The sequence below is a fragment of the Chanodichthys erythropterus genome, chromosome 3, assembly GCF_024489055.1.
Source record: "Chanodichthys erythropterus isolate Z2021 chromosome 3, ASM2448905v1, whole genome shotgun sequence".
Lineage (NCBI taxonomy): Eukaryota > Metazoa > Chordata > Actinopteri > Cypriniformes > Xenocyprididae > Chanodichthys > Chanodichthys erythropterus.
The window spans coordinates 69562850-69581324 of record NC_090223.1 but is presented as its reverse complement, the minus strand read 5'-3'; the positions used below and the strand labels follow the sequence as shown (position 1 = coordinate 69581324).

Genomic DNA, 18475 nt, shown 5'->3' with positions numbered 1-18475 from the left:
GCGAAATATAGGAAGATTAATATAAATGTTAAATTGGGGTTGATATGAATGTATCTCTGAAGGGAACTGTCTTCAGAAAAGTTTTGATGGCTTTTCCTCTTATCTCCAGCACAGCGCTGCTTTGTGTATAGTGGTAACCATGGAAACGTTATATCGCTGCTGTTCCATAAGCGCCGCCTACTGTCAGAGAGTGAATTTACATTTTCATTCAGTCCATCTGCTGATTTTGTTTTGTTATGAAGCATAATTTCACAAAGCTAAAGTCAGACCATGCTGTTAATCTTGAAATTATACAATAATTTAAATGAAAAACAACTGCTCATGTTCATAACATCTTTGTTGGGATTGTGATAAAAATCCAGTGTTTGCCTCTAATATCAAAGAGCTACACATATTTTTTTTAACAAATAAACAACAAATAAATTTGCTTTATAAATATGCAACCAATATCAGAATCGGCCAGTTTGCTTCTATTGGCCATGAAAAATCAAAATAGGTGCATCACTAATAACAATAGTACAAAAAATAAATAGGATTATTTAAAAAATATTTTTTTTTTTTTTTTTTTTTTTTTTTTTCCACAGTTTGTTGTTTATATGGTTAATATAAATGCAGCTATCAGTGCACTAAGGTTAAATATTAACATATTTATACTAGGGATAGTTCACACAAAATGATCATATTTTTTTCCAAACCTTGTGAAACACAAAAAGAGAATAACGATGGAGAGATGCAAAACACTGTTGAGAAACCATAGGTGAGTCAGCTTTGAATACAGGCCTTCTCTCGAGATTATTCGGCAGATCATTTAATTTTCTTTATAAACATTGTAAATTTTACAAACAAACTTTGTTAATAAAACAATTAAACCACTGTCAATTCGACTCTATACACCTATAAAACAACCTATATTTTTAACAATATTTTATTGTTGTTATTTAATATATTGTTATTAGTGCTGTCAAAATTAGCGCGTTAACGCATGCGATTAATTTGAAATATTTAACGCGTTAAAAAAAAATTAACGCAATTAACGCGGTTGCAGTTTTTTTTTTATTTCCGGTTGTGGCCCATGTGTGTTCAACGTGCAAAGAAATATGGATAAGACCAAGGAAGGACTTTTAGACGGAAAGTTTCAGTATAAAACTCTGCCGGATGGTTCTGTGGATAAAACAAAAGTAATCTGTGCATTTTGCAAAGCCGAATTTAATTACCACAGAAGTAATTCGTCTTTGGCATATCACTTAAAAGCAAAACACCCCACCGAAACCATCTCTACGGGGCCTCGCCAATGTAAATTGCAGGAGTGCGTTCGTGGTAAAATGACAAGATCTGTAAGTGATAAGGTAATAAATGCTTAGGTTATTTGGATAGCTTAAAACCTCCGACCCATTAACATAGTAGATGACGATGGACTGCGGGACATCATTAGAACTGCATCCGGAGACGCCTCATACAATATGCCCTCAAGAGGAACCATCATGTCAAAAATACACACTTTGTATGACGATGAGAAGGCACGGAGGATGAACACGTTACAGCAAGCGACACACATCGCACTGACAGGGGACCACTGGACTTCTGTGAGCAATGACAACTACTTAGGCATCACAGTGCACTTCGTTGATAAAGAATGGAAATTGCATTCATTCGCACTAACCGTGTCTAAAACTGAGGAACGACAGTACGCTGAGGCATGTGCGGATCATTTTCTCGATGTGGCAAGAGAATGGAAAATCGAGGACAAGTTAAGCACACTTGGCACTGACAGTGCTCGTAATATGGTTGCTGCCGCGAGACTACTTCCATTTGAACACCTGCCCTGCACGGCCCACATTTTGCAACGAACTGTCACAGTTTCCATTCACGGCAGTGGATTTGAAAGTGTCCTAGCTAAATGTCGCAAGATTGTTGGGCACTTTAAGCATAGTCCATCCAACGCTCACGAACTAATGGAACAGCAAGTTGCATGTGGACAGAAACAAGAATCTCTCGTTCAGGACGTTACGACTAGATGGAATTCTACCCTAGAGATGGTCAAGCGAATTCAGCGAAACAAATCTCCACTGACCACTACCCTGGCTCAGCAAAAGAGCAGTGTTGCCATGTTGACTACACAGGAGCTCGCCAAACTGCAAAAGCTGGAAGAACTACTTGAACCTTGCAGGTAACGTTAGATTAATATTATTTTCTCCGTCTCTTGTCTGTTTTCACTATCCCCCAATCTGTGTGTGCGTGTGTGCCCGCTGCCAAGGCATGCTGCGTAAAACAAAAATAAAAATAAGTTAAGATTAGTGTAAAACATTATTAAAAAGGTGAAAAAGAAATAAATATGGTGTTGAACAATGTAATGTAAATAAAATACAATTGTGTGTGTGTGTGTGTGTGTTTGTGTGTGTGAGAGAGAGAGAGAGAGAGAGAGTGTAAGTGTACATGTTACATACTGGCACAAAATTATTTTGTTTGCATTTAATAGCAACATCTTGTGCTTTCCATTGCAGATATGTAACTGACCTGCTGGGAGGAGAGCAGTACATCTCCTGCTCAGTGGTATTGCCAGCCTTGTGCCACTTGTTCAAAATTATGGAGTCCACAGAGGATGATCCAGCCTATGTAGTTAAATTCAAAAATGATTTTACTTCAGACCTATCTAAAAGGAAGGACAGCACTAATCTCACATGGCTGAAGATCGCTACTGCAATTGACCCAAGGTTTAAAGACCTAAAGTGTCTTCCCAAAGATGAAAGGAATGAGGTGTGGGCTTCACTAAGCAAGCTGTTAATGGCACAGAGTCCTGGAAAACAAGAGTCTAAAGAGACAACAGACCAACAGCCACCAAAGAAGAGAAGGATCTCCATCTTGCTGGATTCTTCTGATTCAGAGTCAGATGAAGAGGAAGAGTCCATAGAACAGTGTCTTAACCGCTACAAAGCAGAGCCCAAATTGCACATGGAGGGTTGTCCACTACAGTGGTGGAAAAAGAGAGAAGCAACACATGCAAGGCTGGCACCAATAGCATGCAAGTATCTGTCAACCCCTGCTACAACGGTGCCTTGTGAGAGACTGTTCTCACTCTCAGGTCACATCATTCAAAAGAAAAGGGCCACATTGTCCCCTGATAATGTCAACAGACTGGTCTGTCTCAGCAACTGGCTGAATGTAAAGGAGGACTAAGCAAAATAGTTTCTACTTTATAATTAATGTTCTCAACTCTCAGCAATACAACGTTACAATGAGTACAATTGTTTGTATACATTCCTTTATTATTATTATTTTCCAATTTCCATATTTGCAATGACTATACTTTGGAATTTTTTTGCAGTCCACTTAGAATTCAACATGGAAATCATTTTTGTTTTTTTATTGGCATTGATTGTTTTGAAATTCAAATGGCACTTACATGCCTGTGTTTTTATTTCTGTAATAAATATGGCTTTCAAGCCAACAGTTAATTTGGAGGATATTGATGGTTTATTGCAGGTATGTTGTTTACATGAGAAAATCTGTGTTACAAGTTAAACATAAAACAATCATATTTTGAATTTAAATAGTTTCTTTGTCTTGAGTTTACATTAATTATTTACATTTTACATTTACATATCCAAAAAGTTTCAGTCTTTTAATTGCGATTAATCACGATTAATTTCAAAAAATTGTGCAATTAATTAGTTAATTTTTTTTAATCGATTGACAGCACTAATATATATATATATATATATATATATATATATAAACATTTTAATGAATTTTACTTTTGTTTTTCAGGAAATGAAGAAATAAACTGCCTGGCAGACCAGTGCAAAAAAAAACTAATAAAAGTAATTTTGACAAATCCTGTCTCTCAAAAGTCTTCCGTCTCTGTTGGCCTCTAAAATCTGTCGGTGTTCCTCTGGGCCATCTTCCTCAATACAAGGAGGGTGGCTCTCTCCTCTTATAGTGGCAATATTGTGAAGCACAACACAAGCCACAATAATGCCGCATGCCCTCTCTGGACTAACCCGGAGCCCACGCAGACACTGAAACCGAGATTTGAGGATCCCTATAGTCACCTCCACCTTGGCCCGTGTTCGGCTGTGAGCCAGGTTAAACCGTGTCTGTGGTCCAGGCTCAGGTTCAGGGTAGGGTGTCATTAAATAGGGCAGACAAGGTTATCCTCTGTCCCCCAGCAAGTAACCATTGTACTGTCCTGTAATGATTGAAGTGTACAACACAAATATAGTAAAAACGAAAAAACAAAAATTGTATAAAGCAAATCATACCCTGCTGAAATGTCTGGCATAATGATGACTCGCGGAAAATTCTGGCATCATGCACAGATCCTGGCCATTTTGCCTCGACATTGGTGATGATTTGGGTTGCCTCACATATTACCTATAGTTAGTGGAAAAAGTAATGACTTTGATGATTTTAAGAAGGGGAAAAAATTAAGTTGTTACCTGCACATTGATACTATGAATAGATTTCCTATTAACATAGTCTCCCTCATTTATTGATGGAGCTTTAATAGGAATGTGAGTGCCATCAATGCACCCAATTACATTTGGAAACCCTGAAACAGAAAGTTATGGAAGTATGAAGTGTGTGCATAATGAATACATGTATAGATATTAATAATATGACTAAATATTAAATATGCGTCATATATTTTACTACAAAGGACAAACCTGCCACTCTGTGGTTTTCGTCTTTAATAACAAGCAGAGGTTTATGGCCAGGGAACTGTACAAACGTGGGTAACAACTGTTTAAGTGCCAGACACACTGTACGAACGGCTCTACACACAGTTGCCTTTCCCACATGCTCTGAATCGCCCACACTGTACAAATTTTTTTTTTTTTTTTTACACTCAGAAATAAAGACAATATTAAAGAAAGAAAAAGTTTCTCCTGTTTTTTTTTTTGCTGTATAATTAAATGAATTGTGAAACTAATAAAATCAACATAAAATGAATGAAAGCACTGATGTGTATTGCGTTTCTCTTTTTTAAATTATTATGTGGCTAAATCACCTGTGCTACACTAACATACAGGAAGTGCTTAAAAATTTGCAAAGTAATTTCAAACACACTAGGGCTGCGTTCCAGTTCGGTTTTAGACACGCACTCGCGAACTTCCCTAAACACTTCCCCTCGGGGGAATCCCTGCCGCCATTTTGAAGTGCGTTCCACTTCGTGAAGTGGACGAGGGAAATTTATATGGACAGACCCTCGCTCCCTCCAGCGAGTCCAGTGGCGCCTGCAGCTGTACGGCTGTATGCACTGTGCGTACCTTGAGAGGGCGCTATTAATGCCGTTTTTATTTTTTACATAATTTTTAAATTGATTATTAAAATCTATCTGCGTACACTCATTAAGAGTGTAACATTAAGAGAGCAAGAAAGAATGAAAATAAATAAAGGTGTGCGTTTGTATGTTGTAAAGTCAAACGTGTGTATGTGCATCCATGGGTGGGCCTGGGGGATATGGCTGAAAAGAAATCTGATTGGCTGGTTTAGTTTCATCGTTTTTTTTCCAACACATGGAATTTTTTTAAAAACAGGCTCAAAATGAGTAAACACTCTCTAAAACAGCTAAATTCGACTTAAACATTTGCCTAAAACTACTGAGTAGGTATGGAGAAATGAAACCTAATAAATCTTTGTTAATAAATCGTTTATTTCAATAATATAATTCACATATTAAAGTCTGGCAATAGATGAAATGTATGGGATCAACAAAAACAATTAGGCCTCTAATAATAATATTAATACTAATGCATACTGAGTTGTTTGAGGCAATATTGTGCTGTTATTTTATAGTAAATACTGTTTATATGACAGAACATATGATGATGTAGTATAGGCTGCAGGCTTATATATTTAAAATATTTAGTAAATGGACTTGAACTTCCATATAGTATGTGTTAAAAAATTCTGACACGCAAAGTGAAGTTTCACTTGACTAGAAAAAAACAACGTAAAAAACAAAACAAAACAAAAAATTAAAGAAGCATTAAGCACATCAGAGTGCAGTTACATCAAATTTTCTAAGTGGTGGTGAACATAAAAGAGACTGTCGATCACTCGATTTGTACAGCATTAGATCGTTCCCACCAACTCACTGATTTATTTTATATAATAGTTTTTTTGCGGACAGGAAAAAAAAAAGAAAAAAAAAAGGGGGGGGTTAGTTCTGTGCGTACCCTGAGATAAAATCCTGCAGGCGCCCCTGAGCGAGTCTACTTCATATGGACACTTCAGGCAGCTCCATAACCCACAATGCAACACAATTGTGACGTCACCGCATATCGCGTTTAATTTACCCCACCACAAACAACTCTATGATATATTAATTATTTTTTAAACATTTTAAACACACATATATACATATAGAATGCTGTATTAAACAATTTTGTAAGGGGAAAAAATAAATAATAAATCAGTTCCATTGCGGATATCAAGTGATCAAGGGCTTAGGACGTTCCAGTTCAGCCCATACAAAGGTTCCGCCAGAAGTGGGCACTCGTGCAACGTAAGCAATGACGTACATCCGAGTCAACGAGACCGAGGGAAGTTAGCGAGGGAAGGGCATTTAAAAACCGAACTGGAATGCAGCCTAGAGCAAACCTCATTGCTGGGTTACGCACACATGCAAGCACTTGCGTGTATAGTGTCAGGTCTACACACTCCATTGGTGAGATCAGAGGAAGTTCACAACCACAGGAAGGGCTGATCATGTTTAAAGGTGCCCTAGAACATTCTTTCACAATATGTAATATAAGTCTAAGGTGTCCCCTGAATAAGCTTCAGCTCAAAATACCCCATAGATACCCCATAGAAATACATTTTTTAACTGCCTATTTTGGGGCATCATTAACTATGCACCGATTCAGGCCCCTTTAAATCTCGCGCTCCCCGCCCCCAAGCTCTTGACTATAATACAGTGCATAAACAAAGTTCACACAGCTAATATAACCTCAAATGGATCTTTACAAAGTGTTCGTCATGCAACATATCAGATCATGTGAGTATAGTGTTTATTTGGATGTTTACATTTGATTCTGAATGAGTTTGATGGTGCTCCGTGGCTAAAGCTAACATTACACACTGTTGGAGAGATTTATAAAGAATGAAGTTGTGTTTATGAATTATACAGACTGCAAGTGTTTAAAAATGAAAATAGCGACGGCTCTTGTCTCCGTGAATACAGTAAGAAACGATGGTAACTTTAACCACATTTAACAGTACATTAGCAACATGCTAACGAAACAATTAGAAAGACAATTTACAAATATCACTAAAAATATCATGATATCATGGATCATGTCAGTTATTATTGCTCCATCTGCCATGTTTTCCTTGCTTGCTTACCTAGTCTGATGATTCGGCTGTGCACAGATCCAGACGTTAATACTGGCTGCCCTTGTCTAATGCCTTGAACATGGGCTGGCATATGCAAATATTGGGGGCGTACATATTAATGATCCTGACTGTTACATAACAGTCTGTGTTATGTTGAGATCTGCCTGTTTTTCAGAGGTCTTTTAAACAAATGAGATTTATATAAGGAGGAGGAAACAATGGGTTTTGAAACTCAATGTATGTCATTTCCATGTACTGAATTCTTGTTATTCAACTATGCCAAGATAAATTCAATTTTTTGATTCTAGGGCACCTTTAAAGGAAGAGCTGTAACTATATAATGAAAAGAAAGACTGGCAGAAACATAAAATGTCTGATAAATGTGATCTGTGTCTGCTGATCATTCTCTCTTCACTTCTCACAGGTAAAGACATCAGTATTTAGTGGAAATAGTTTGTGAGAGTTCATTTGAACATGCTCAGTTTATTCTTGCCTCCATTCATATTGTGATCTCAGAGTTGTGTATTGTTACATACAGATCATACTTACAGTTTTTTCCAATTGCTAACACACAATTTTTCAAACTAGTCTGGTTTTATCAAAACACTTAACACAATTCACAAAACCACACACCCAAACTGCAAAATACCTCATATATCCTGCAAAATGAAGCACTGCAACCGAAACTACACAGAGCATTATCAAAATCAAACTTTTGCATGAAATGGCACACACTTCATTCATATTACCAGATTTTTGCCTAACCACCTACACACTGTTGGGCATAATGAAAAGCACCCCCATCTTTAGTATGCTTTGCCATAATACTAAAATATGTATCAGATTGTTCACATGCACAGAAATATTTGCAGATACACACACATGCTGTTGCAACATTTTTATTTTTTTTCCTTCACTACAGTAAAGTCAGTACAACATAAGCACAGCAGATATATTTACATGGGACTGAACAAAAATATTCTTACAAAAAAAGTAAACTGAAAAAGAAAATTTCTGAAAAAAAAATATATTACAGTAAAAAAAAAAAAAAAAAAAAAGGCAAGAAAAATAATTAGGCAGCATCTTGCCGCACAGCCGGGTCTGGCCACAACGCCTCGTCAACATCACAGGCAATATCTTCCCTTGCCAGACATCGAGGGAAGAAGCGCCTTGAGTGCCTTATCCATCCCTGAATTGCACCCACATCAATCTCATCACATGCCTCTTCCATGGCCTGCACAAGAGGCATGCGCACAAAGGGCTGCCGGTCGTATACCTTCCACCGCCATGCCGAAAAGAATTCTTCTATGGGGTTCAGAAATGGTGAGTATGGTGGGAGGTATTGCACGAGAAATGTTGGGTGGTCAGCAAACCAGTTTTGGACTGGGGCTGCACGATGAAAGCTCACGTTGTCCCATACTACAACGTACCGGTTTCTTTGATGGTCTGCATCATTCATACGCTCTGGTGGTATGAGAATGTTGTGAAGTCTGTCCAGAAATGTGAGAATATGGGCTGTGTTGTATGGTCCAAGTTTGGCATGACGGTGGAGGACACCATGCATATTGGAGATGGCAGCGCACATTGTGATGTTCCCACCACGTTGGCCAGGAACATCTATAATGGCTCTGTGGCCAATGAGGTTTCTCCCTCTTCTTCTGGTCTTTGCTAGGTTGAACCCAGCCTCATCTATAAAGATGAACTCATGTGGGATTGCATGAGCATCCATTTCCAGTACTCCCTGAAAACAAAGAACAAAAATCACTCAATATGGTGTTATCCAGTACACTGGGAAACAATGTTGTGTGTAGTGTACTGCAGTCAATATAGTACTTACATCCACATATGCTCGTCTGAACTCTTTGTTTCTTTGAGAGTTTCTCTCAAACGGCACCTTATAAAGTTGTTTCATTCTGATTTGGTTTCGCTTGAGAATGCGAGCCAATGTGGACAGACTAACTCGTTGAATGTTGTTGAATAAGGTGTTGTCTTGGATGATGTGGCTTTGAATTTCTCGTAATCTGATTTCATTATTTTCCAAAACCAAGTTTACAATGGCAGCTTCCTGTACCCCGGTGAACATTTGGCCCCTTCCTCCACCATGGTGTCGTCTCTCAGTCCTTAAGAAAAAATAAAATAAAAATATATATAGGGCTTGGACAATGCAGCCTAAATATTTTCCCCCACAGTAGAGTACATTGTACAGGAAACTTGTACAGTTCATGAATGGCTGATGTCATACACTAAGTAAACAGGTGTCACCCAACTGATACACTATGACATGGGGTATACTACATGTGTACTACATGAAATTTTGGTTACATACCTGTTCTCCAGTCTAAAGGTCCGGATGACAGAGGCGACAGTAAAACGGCTCAAGTTTGGCTGCACTCTCTGTCCAGCCTCACGCATTGTCAACCCATGGTTGATGACATGATCTACTAAGGTTGCTCTGATTTCATTTGAAAGTGTTTGTCTTCTTTGGCCATGAACTCCTCTACCTGCTCTACCCCTACCTCTCACTCTTCCTCCCCCTCTTATTCTCAACCTCCCTCTTCCTCTTCCTCTTCCTCTCTCTGCAATGTCTTCCATTGTTGTTGTAAAAAAAAAGGTTCTCACCTGTGATCTTTTCATAGTGCTTACATCCTGATTGAAGTGTTAACAATTAACCACTGAGGTGTTTGGCCAGGTGGCACATGTAATTGGCCAATTAGCTCATGTAGTGTCATTTTGAATGGCAGTGTTTTGAAATGGCAAACATGTGACTTTGTGTCAGATTGTTGTGTCTTATGCAGAGAACTGTATTTAGTGAATTTAAAAAGTGCTATTTTGAAATGCAAAATGTGTGTAAAACAGAAAAGGTGTTTAGACTTTTGGAGACTTGAGAAGAAGTTTTGCTCTCTGTGTGTCAGTTTAAATAATTGTGCTGTGCATGTCATTTTAGTGTGTTAGCAATTGGAAAAAACTGTAATGTTTTAAGCACTTTCATTTATTAATATGTAAATGTAACATTTTGACTTTGTTTTGTGATCTTTTTTCATGTCCGAGTTTCATTGTTAATCTCCTTGTTTGTTCATTAGCTCAGTTTTGTCTCTTTGGTTAGACATTGATTCGAAGTATTCTGTTCAGGTGTGTCTTGTCATTGATCTCATTTGCCCATGCATTCAAGCCCTCTGTTTCCATCAGTCCCTTGTCTAGTACTGTTGATAGTTTAAGTGTTATGTGGTTGTATGTTCTGGTGGATTTCCATTTTCACTTTCTAAAGCAAACAAGTTTATAGCAAAAAGCAGAAAAAGAAGAAAAAAAAAAACGTTTACCACTTCATAGTTTGATTTTTGATTATGGAAAATAGTTTCATATCTCTTTTGTTCTAATATCAGTGACTTTTAAGTGTTTCATATGGAGGAATCAGCAGCTCTTTCTCAAGAACTCCAACTACAGCTGATATGGAAGAAAAGGCATAGATGTATATCTGGACGTTCAGGTCATAAACTCTGAGTGTGAAACCACAAACATAAACAGATCTTCACAAGTGTTGCATTATTAGATGATCTAACCATTTTTAGATGAATCAAGAACACATTTCAGCTGTTTTAATCCAGAACACATGCTCTCTCTCTCTCTCTCTCTCACACACACACACACACACACACACACACACACACTTCAAAGTCACCTATGACGACAGATCTTCTAGATATTGTAGCCCATCAAGGTGGAGTTTCATATCAAATTACTCCTAGTTTAATGACTCACACTTTGGTTGACATCATCTCATAGAATGCATTGATTGTTTGTTGTATTTATCAGAGTATAAATGGACACAAACTTACCAGCTAACTCCCTTCGAAGCACAAGTAGTTGATATTGCAGACTGTGATCAAAGAAAATACACTAACAAGAAGCGACACTCAATAGAAAGTTCCATAGTAACACCAGTGTCCAGCAGCAGCCCTGCGTTTCTGCCATTTTGTGGTGAAAGCGATTCGTCAGTCCACTAGTTTCTATGGCAACACCAGCTGCTTTGTTAAAAAAAGTACGGGGGGTCACGTGACGCATCTAATGGAGTAGCCGTGTTGACGACGAGCTCTGGCAAAGCCTTCAAAAATCTCCCTCTCTAGACTCAATATCATCTCTGAAAGTGCAGAACTCAAATGTATAAGTTATAAGGTATGCCAAAGAAACAACTTGATTCCAGTCACAAACTCCGTAACAGAAAATTATCGAATATCAGCACTCGCTCCTCTCCTAAAATGGCGGATGAGCTAATGAATCCGAGCGATATGGACGCATTGGTGAAGAAAATAACAACAGAAGTCTTGGCGGGCGTCGATAAGGCTTTGGAGAACAAAATTGATCCAGTGTTAGAGAAACTGTCGGCGGTAGCGACACTTGTCGAGCAGGTAGAAAACCGGGTCACTGAAGCTGAAACACGTATATCGGCGGTGGAAGACACGGTCTCAAGAGACAACGCTGATTTGAACCAAATGAAAAAAACGCTTGACGCGGCCTTGGAAAAGATAGACGACCTTGAAAACAGAAGCAGACGATGCAATATCCGAATAGTCGGCCTACCTGAAGGGGAGGAAGGGACTAACCCGATCTTGTTCCTGAGGACTTGGCTGCCCAATCTACTTAACGCCGAATTCAAGAATCAACAGGTTAAGATAGAGCGTGCGCACCGTGTTCCTTCGCGTCTTCCCATACCAGGAGAACGTCCGAGAGTGATGATGGTAAAATTACATAATTTTCAAGACAAGGCACGCATTCTGCAAGCAGCGAGAGCCGCGGGTCGCCTGGTCTACAAACGCCACAATATCTCTATCTTTGAAGACTTCTCTGCGGCAATCGTGAGGAAAAGACAAGCCTTTGGAAATGTGAAGAAACGACTCCGTGAACGAGGAATTCGCTTTGCCATGACATATCCAGCGACCCTTCGAGTACAGCACAACGACGGCGAAAAATTCTTCAAACAGCCGACAGAGGCAGAGTCTTTTCTGGACAACCTGCCCGAACCACCAGCCATCACTTCGTCAGGGCCAAATCGCCTCGGAGAGACTGAATGACACGGCAACAGACTGCCCAGGTTTTTGTGACATACTTCTATGGATGTTTTGTTCATATTTTTAGGAGTTTAGTGACTTAATCTTGGGACATAACAACTAAGCAATATTTGTAAGTTTTTATTGTTCAGAGTCTGGGGGTAGACGTGGAAAAAACATAAGGTAAATATGATGGCATGATTTAAAGGCTAAACTAATATAATGTTAATATATAGAAGGCTGTTGCCGCAGCGGACTGACGAGAATCATATCAAAGTTTTCGGATTTTGCGGTGCTCTTTTTGAATACCGCGCTTTTTTTGTTTGCTCTATCTAAGCTTCGGTCATGTAATGTTTCCAAGGAGACAGAGTGGAGATCACTATTGCTCTCAAATGCGAAACTGACCAGCGTCAGACTTCCCTTGCCTATTCTTAAATATGTTTGTAAAATGTTAATTGTAAATAGTTTTGTTTTTGGTTTGACATGCAGGGCAACACCCCTTTTTTTTTTTTTTTTTTTTTCTCCTCAATGCATGGTATCACCGCCCATTCAACTTGGTATCACAGCCCATTCAACCATGGGATTATCTTTCACATCTATCAGAGTTAAACAGCCCACTTGTTGTTTATGCCAGTGAATAAATCAATATTAAACATATGTAGCTGGAATGTAAAGGGGGTTCAAAATCCAGTTAAAAGAAAAAAGATTCTAAACTATTTAAAAAAAAAACAAATACATATTGCATTTCTGCAGGAGACGCATCTAACTGACAGTGAGCATATTAAATTAAAGAGGGATTGGGTGGGACAAGTATATGGCTCATCATTCACCAGTAAAAGTAGGGGAGTTGTCATTCTTGTAAACAAATGTATACCACTATCAGATATTAATACATATTCTGATAAATCAGGACGGTTTATCCTGCTTAAAGCTACACTAGCTGGACAACCCATTACCCTTATGAATGTTTATATCCCCCCTATCCAATCTAACGAATTAATTACACAGGTGTTCTCTAAGTTCGCAGAATGGCAGTGTGAACACAGTATAATCGCTGGTGATTTTAACTGTACACTGCTACCAAAGCTGGATAAATCTTTATCATCTAATGATAGGCCTTCCAATAGAGCACGAGCTCTGTATGAGACATGTGAAGAAATTGGATTGGTAGATGTTTGGCGAGCTCTCCATCCCAGAGACAGAGAATACACTTTTTTTTCTGGAGTCCATAAAACTGGAAGCAGAATAGACTATTTTTTCTCTCCCAAATCTTCACTTCAAAATGTAATAGATTGCAACATTGGGAACATCGCAATTTCAGATCATGCTCCCGTTTTTCTTAGACTAGGCTTATCCAACCAAATATTTTATCCAACTTCTTGGAAATTCAAACCGTGGCTCATCCATGACCCAAATTTTGAATCTTTCCTTAAAGAACAAGTTAAACTATTTATTATGGTTAATAAAACCCCAGACGTGTCTCCCAATTTGCTTTGGGACACTGCAAAAGCTTACATTAGGGGAATAATTATCTCTTACGTAGCCAACCAGAAAAAAAAGCAGTTGGCAGAACAGAGAAAATTAGAAATTATCCTCCACGACTTGCAAATAAAATATAATGCGCGCCCCTCAGATACACTCTTAGCTGAGATAGAAACGGTTAAAACCTCCCTCGAAGCAGTTCTCACTAATAAAGCGGAAAAATCGGTATTCTTTGCTAGACAGCGGATGTATGAGTTTGCTAATAAACCTAACAAATATCTAGCAAACTTATTGCGTAACCGGTCTCAAGCGCAGGTCATATCCAGCATCAAAGATAAAGAAGGTAGGTGTCACCACGACAACAAAACAATTAACCAAATTTTTAGGGCCTTTTATAAGAGGCTTTATACGTCCCAATCGGGCCTTTCTTCTGGTGGTGATAACAATAAATTCCTTTCAAACCTAAATCTACGGGAATTAACTGAGGAGCAAAGACAGACGTTAAACAAACCAATTGAACTCAGTGAAATTTTGAATTGTATTAATAGTCTTTCCAAAGGAAAAGCACCAGGGCCCGATGGGTTTACAGTGGAATTCTTTCAGAAATTTAAAATAGAATTAGCAAGATTAATGCATGAAATGATACAGTATTCATTTGATACCAATAAGCTTCCTGGCTCCATGACAGAAGCCAATATTTGTGTTTTCCTAAAAAAAGGTAAATGCCCTGAGGAGTGCGGATCATATCGTCCTATCTCTCTGCTTAACGTGGATACAAAATTTTAGCGAAGATATTAGCGATCCGGCTTGAATTGATCCTCCCCACAATAATCAATCCGGACCAGACAGGCTTTGTTAAAGGCAGATCCTCAGCTCATAATGTTAGAAGGCTTCTTAATATAATTCAGTATTCAAATAATCGCACAAATTCAGGGCTAGTTATTTCATTAGACGCTGAGAAGGCATTCGACAGGGTCGAATGGCCATATTTATTTTCAGTGCTCTCTAAATTTAATTTGGGTGAGGTATTTATTAAATGGGTAAGGATTCTTTATTCCTCCCCCACAGCAAGAGTTATCACTAACGGTCTTAAATCCCCAGAATTTACATTAGCACGCGGTACAAGGCAAGGATGTCCAATGTCACCACTGCTGTTTGCGCTAGCTATTGAACCGCTAGCTGCGGCGATTAGAGATGACCCATCCATTGAAGGGTTTAGATTAGATAAGAGAATGCATAAAATCTCACTTTATGCTGATGACATTTTAATTTACCTTAACTCTCCACAACAATCAATTCCACATCTAATTGATACAATTTCCAATTTTGGCTCCTTCTCAGGATATAAAATAAATCTTTTAAAATCAGAAGCAATGCCATTAAGTAAATTGCACTCCCATGACCCCACAATCTCTCACCCATTTAAATGGTCTCCAGCGGGCTTTGTTTACTTGGGTATAAAGATTACGCCAAATTTGGAAAATCTATATAAAACCAATTTTGCTCCTATTTTTAAGAAAATTAGATCAGACCTAGATAGATGGTGTAATCTTTCCTTATCCCTATTAGGCCGTGTCCACCTTGTTAAAATGAATATTCTACCTCGCCTTCTATACCCATTTCAAATGCTACCAGTTATTATTCCTAACAAAGCACTAAAACAGCTACGTGGCTTCATTATTTCCTTTATCTGGCGAAAAAAAAGACCTAGACTAAGATATAGCCTTCTAACACTGTCGAGCAGATGTGGAGGCCTAGCAGCCCCGGACATTAAACTATACCAGCTTTCTGCCCATCTTCGTTTTATACTGGAATGGCACTTAAATGATCCAAACTCAACTTGGATTAGCGCAGAAGCCATATCTCTCGGGCCAGTTCCTTTACAGAACTTACTATATCTTTCACCCAAAAAACTGCGAATTCTAACTAAAGATAATTTTATTCTTAAGAATATGACTAAAATATGGAGATTAGTCCGCAAAATAGAAGGGCTTGACTCCTACCTTTCACCTCTCACACCCTTACATAACAACCCAGATTTCCTCCCGGGGATGAATGATGGCTTAATACATTTGAGAGACAAAGGAATACATGTTATAGGTGATCTGATAGAGAATAAACAGTTAATGACCTTTGAACAATTCACTGCAAAATTTGAACTCAATAAGAAGTTCTTCTTGGTGTACCATCAGATCCGCAGCTTTATAACAAAAAATCTTAGAGTTTGTTCAAGTGGATTCTGCGTTTCCCCAATAGAGGAACAGTTGAATAAAATTACTTCACCTCGATCTGTATCCAAAATCTTCTATAATATTTTGATAAGGGCCAATACAGATAGCTCAGAAAAAACTAGGGTGTTATGGGAAAAGGACTTTGGAGAAGAAATACAGAAGACTGATTGGGAAGCCATATGTGAGATGCCTTCCTATCTTACCAGCAACTCTGCCTGGGAAATGCAGTATAAAATCGTTCATCGTCTACATGTTACTCCTGTCCAAAGACATAAAGTGAATCAAAAACTCTCCAACCTCTGTAATAAATGTAAAATTCTAGAAGGAACTCTTATCCACTGTTTTTGGAGCTGCTTGAAAATACAACAATTCTGGATGGGCGTCGTAAAAGAACTTGAGAAAATTTTTCACTGCTCATTAGAAATAGGACCAAAGACTTGTTTGCTTGGCATGAACCAGGAACTCCCTTCCAGATTTCAAGGGACCCATCTTCTTCAAATTTTACTCCACTGTGCCCGCAAATGCATACTTGTATGCTGGATAACAGACCAAGTCCCGTCAATAGCACAATGGATTAACACAATCAAAGGTCTTATTCCATATGAAGCTTTTTCAACAGCATTAAAAGACAAACCTTTTAAATTCCATAAAATATGGGACCCCTTTCTTACTTATCTTGGAGTTGGAGAGAGACATTTATTAGCACTGGGAATAAGGAATTTGGCATGGAAAGACTGAATAGTAATGTAACGGTGATACAATTTTATTTATTCTTATTCTCTGTTAAATTTAGCCGTAATAATGAATATTTAGTAACATTTTAAATGTGTATTTTGAAGAGAGTTTAAATTGTAATTGCTCAGATGTGTTTGCTATGTTTAAACCCTGTAAATGTCAAAAGTTTCAATAAAAAAAGGTAAAAAAAAAAAAAAAAAAAAAAAAAAAAAAGTACATTAAAGCTGAAATCCAATATTATACAATAAAACCATTAAATCTCTTTTAACATAGCAATAAACTAAACAACAATAAAAATAAAAAAATTATACAAAAATAATACAAAGAGAAAAAAAGGCACAGGTCATTATATAAAAAGGAGTAATTTAGGAAAAACAGTAAATGGTTCAATGACTAATGGTTTGGTAGTAATAAAATGTGGGTGGAAATACGTTTGAGAATCAAGATATTTTATCTCTTTCAACCTCACTCATTATATTACTAAAATCTGAGTTTGAGATAAAGGATATAAAGGGTTTCCAAATATTCTCAAATAAGGAGAATTTACCTTTTAAAATATATGTAAACTTTTCCATTGACAAACAAAAAGACATATTATTAATCCACTGTACAACAGATGGCCTTTCCACTTTTTTCCAGTTCATAGCTATTAGACGCTTTGCTTGAAGTATACACATGTCAATAAGTTTATGAATGTTGCTACAGTGTACAATATTTTCTGGAAAAATTCTGCATTCATTGAAAGATTAACAGATACCATCTGAAAAATTAGTGAGACTACCTCTTTCCAAAACTCCTGCACCATAGGACAACCCCACATGCAGTGCACAAGTGTGTCTTTATCAGATGTGCATTTAATGCATGTGTCTGGACTGGAGTAAAATACGTTCTCATAATCCAGTTGTACCGTATTAGTTTAAGATTACTGTTAATAGTTTGCGCTTGAGCTTTTATACATATTTTTTTCCCATACAGGGAGTGCAGAATTATTAAGCAAGTTGATTTTCTGATCATATTTTTTTTCCAAGCACATTTTACCAATTCCAATCCACATCAATCTTAATAACTACTATTAATATTGTTTTTAATCATTTATAAGTGATATATAATTGTTCATGAAGGCTGGAAATGAAAAATGCCCTATATTCAGGTGTGCAGAATTATTAGGCAGGTTTTCTTTTACAGATAAAATGAGCCAAAAAAGAGATTTAACTCAGACTGAAAAGTCAAAAATTATTAAATACTCATGAGAAGGACGCAATACTAATGTAATACTAGAAATTGCAAAGTTAAAGCATGACCATTGGACAGTGAAATGCTCATTGGGTCAGCGGGGTCATACAAAAACAGCTGGAGAAGAAAAGACACGTTAACTGCAAAATAATTAAGAATTAAGGTGAAGAATTAAGTGTGAAACCATCAGGAACCCTTTAGTCTCCAGCGCCACCATTTCCCAGTACTGAAACCTACCTGGAGTCTTCAGAAGTGTGAGGTGTCAGGATCTCAGAGACTTAGGTTAGGTGAAGAATCCTAAAAAATGACCTGCTCTTAAGATAAATTCTTCAAACAGCGGTACAAGAGGATGTGGTGCTGGTCCTTCAGGAGTCACTCTCAAGCTGTCTGTCTATAAGGCCTATAAAAACCCAG

General features: G+C 37.8%; 1 protein-coding gene and 1 pseudogene across 1 annotated transcript; both read left to right on the top strand.

The window, feature by feature from the left end:
- LOC137005890 (zinc finger protein 721-like) overlaps positions 1 to 18475 on the top strand; it is a 271315-nt pseudogene that overhangs the window by 244261 nt on the left and 8579 nt on the right.
- On the top strand, positions 1098 to 3194 carry LOC137014431 (E3 SUMO-protein ligase ZBED1-like). The gene is given in 2 exon segments (XM_067378738.1): positions 1098 to 2167; positions 2502 to 3194. Coding segments are annotated over 2 exon segments (1743 nt in total). The 3' UTR covers positions 3175 to 3194.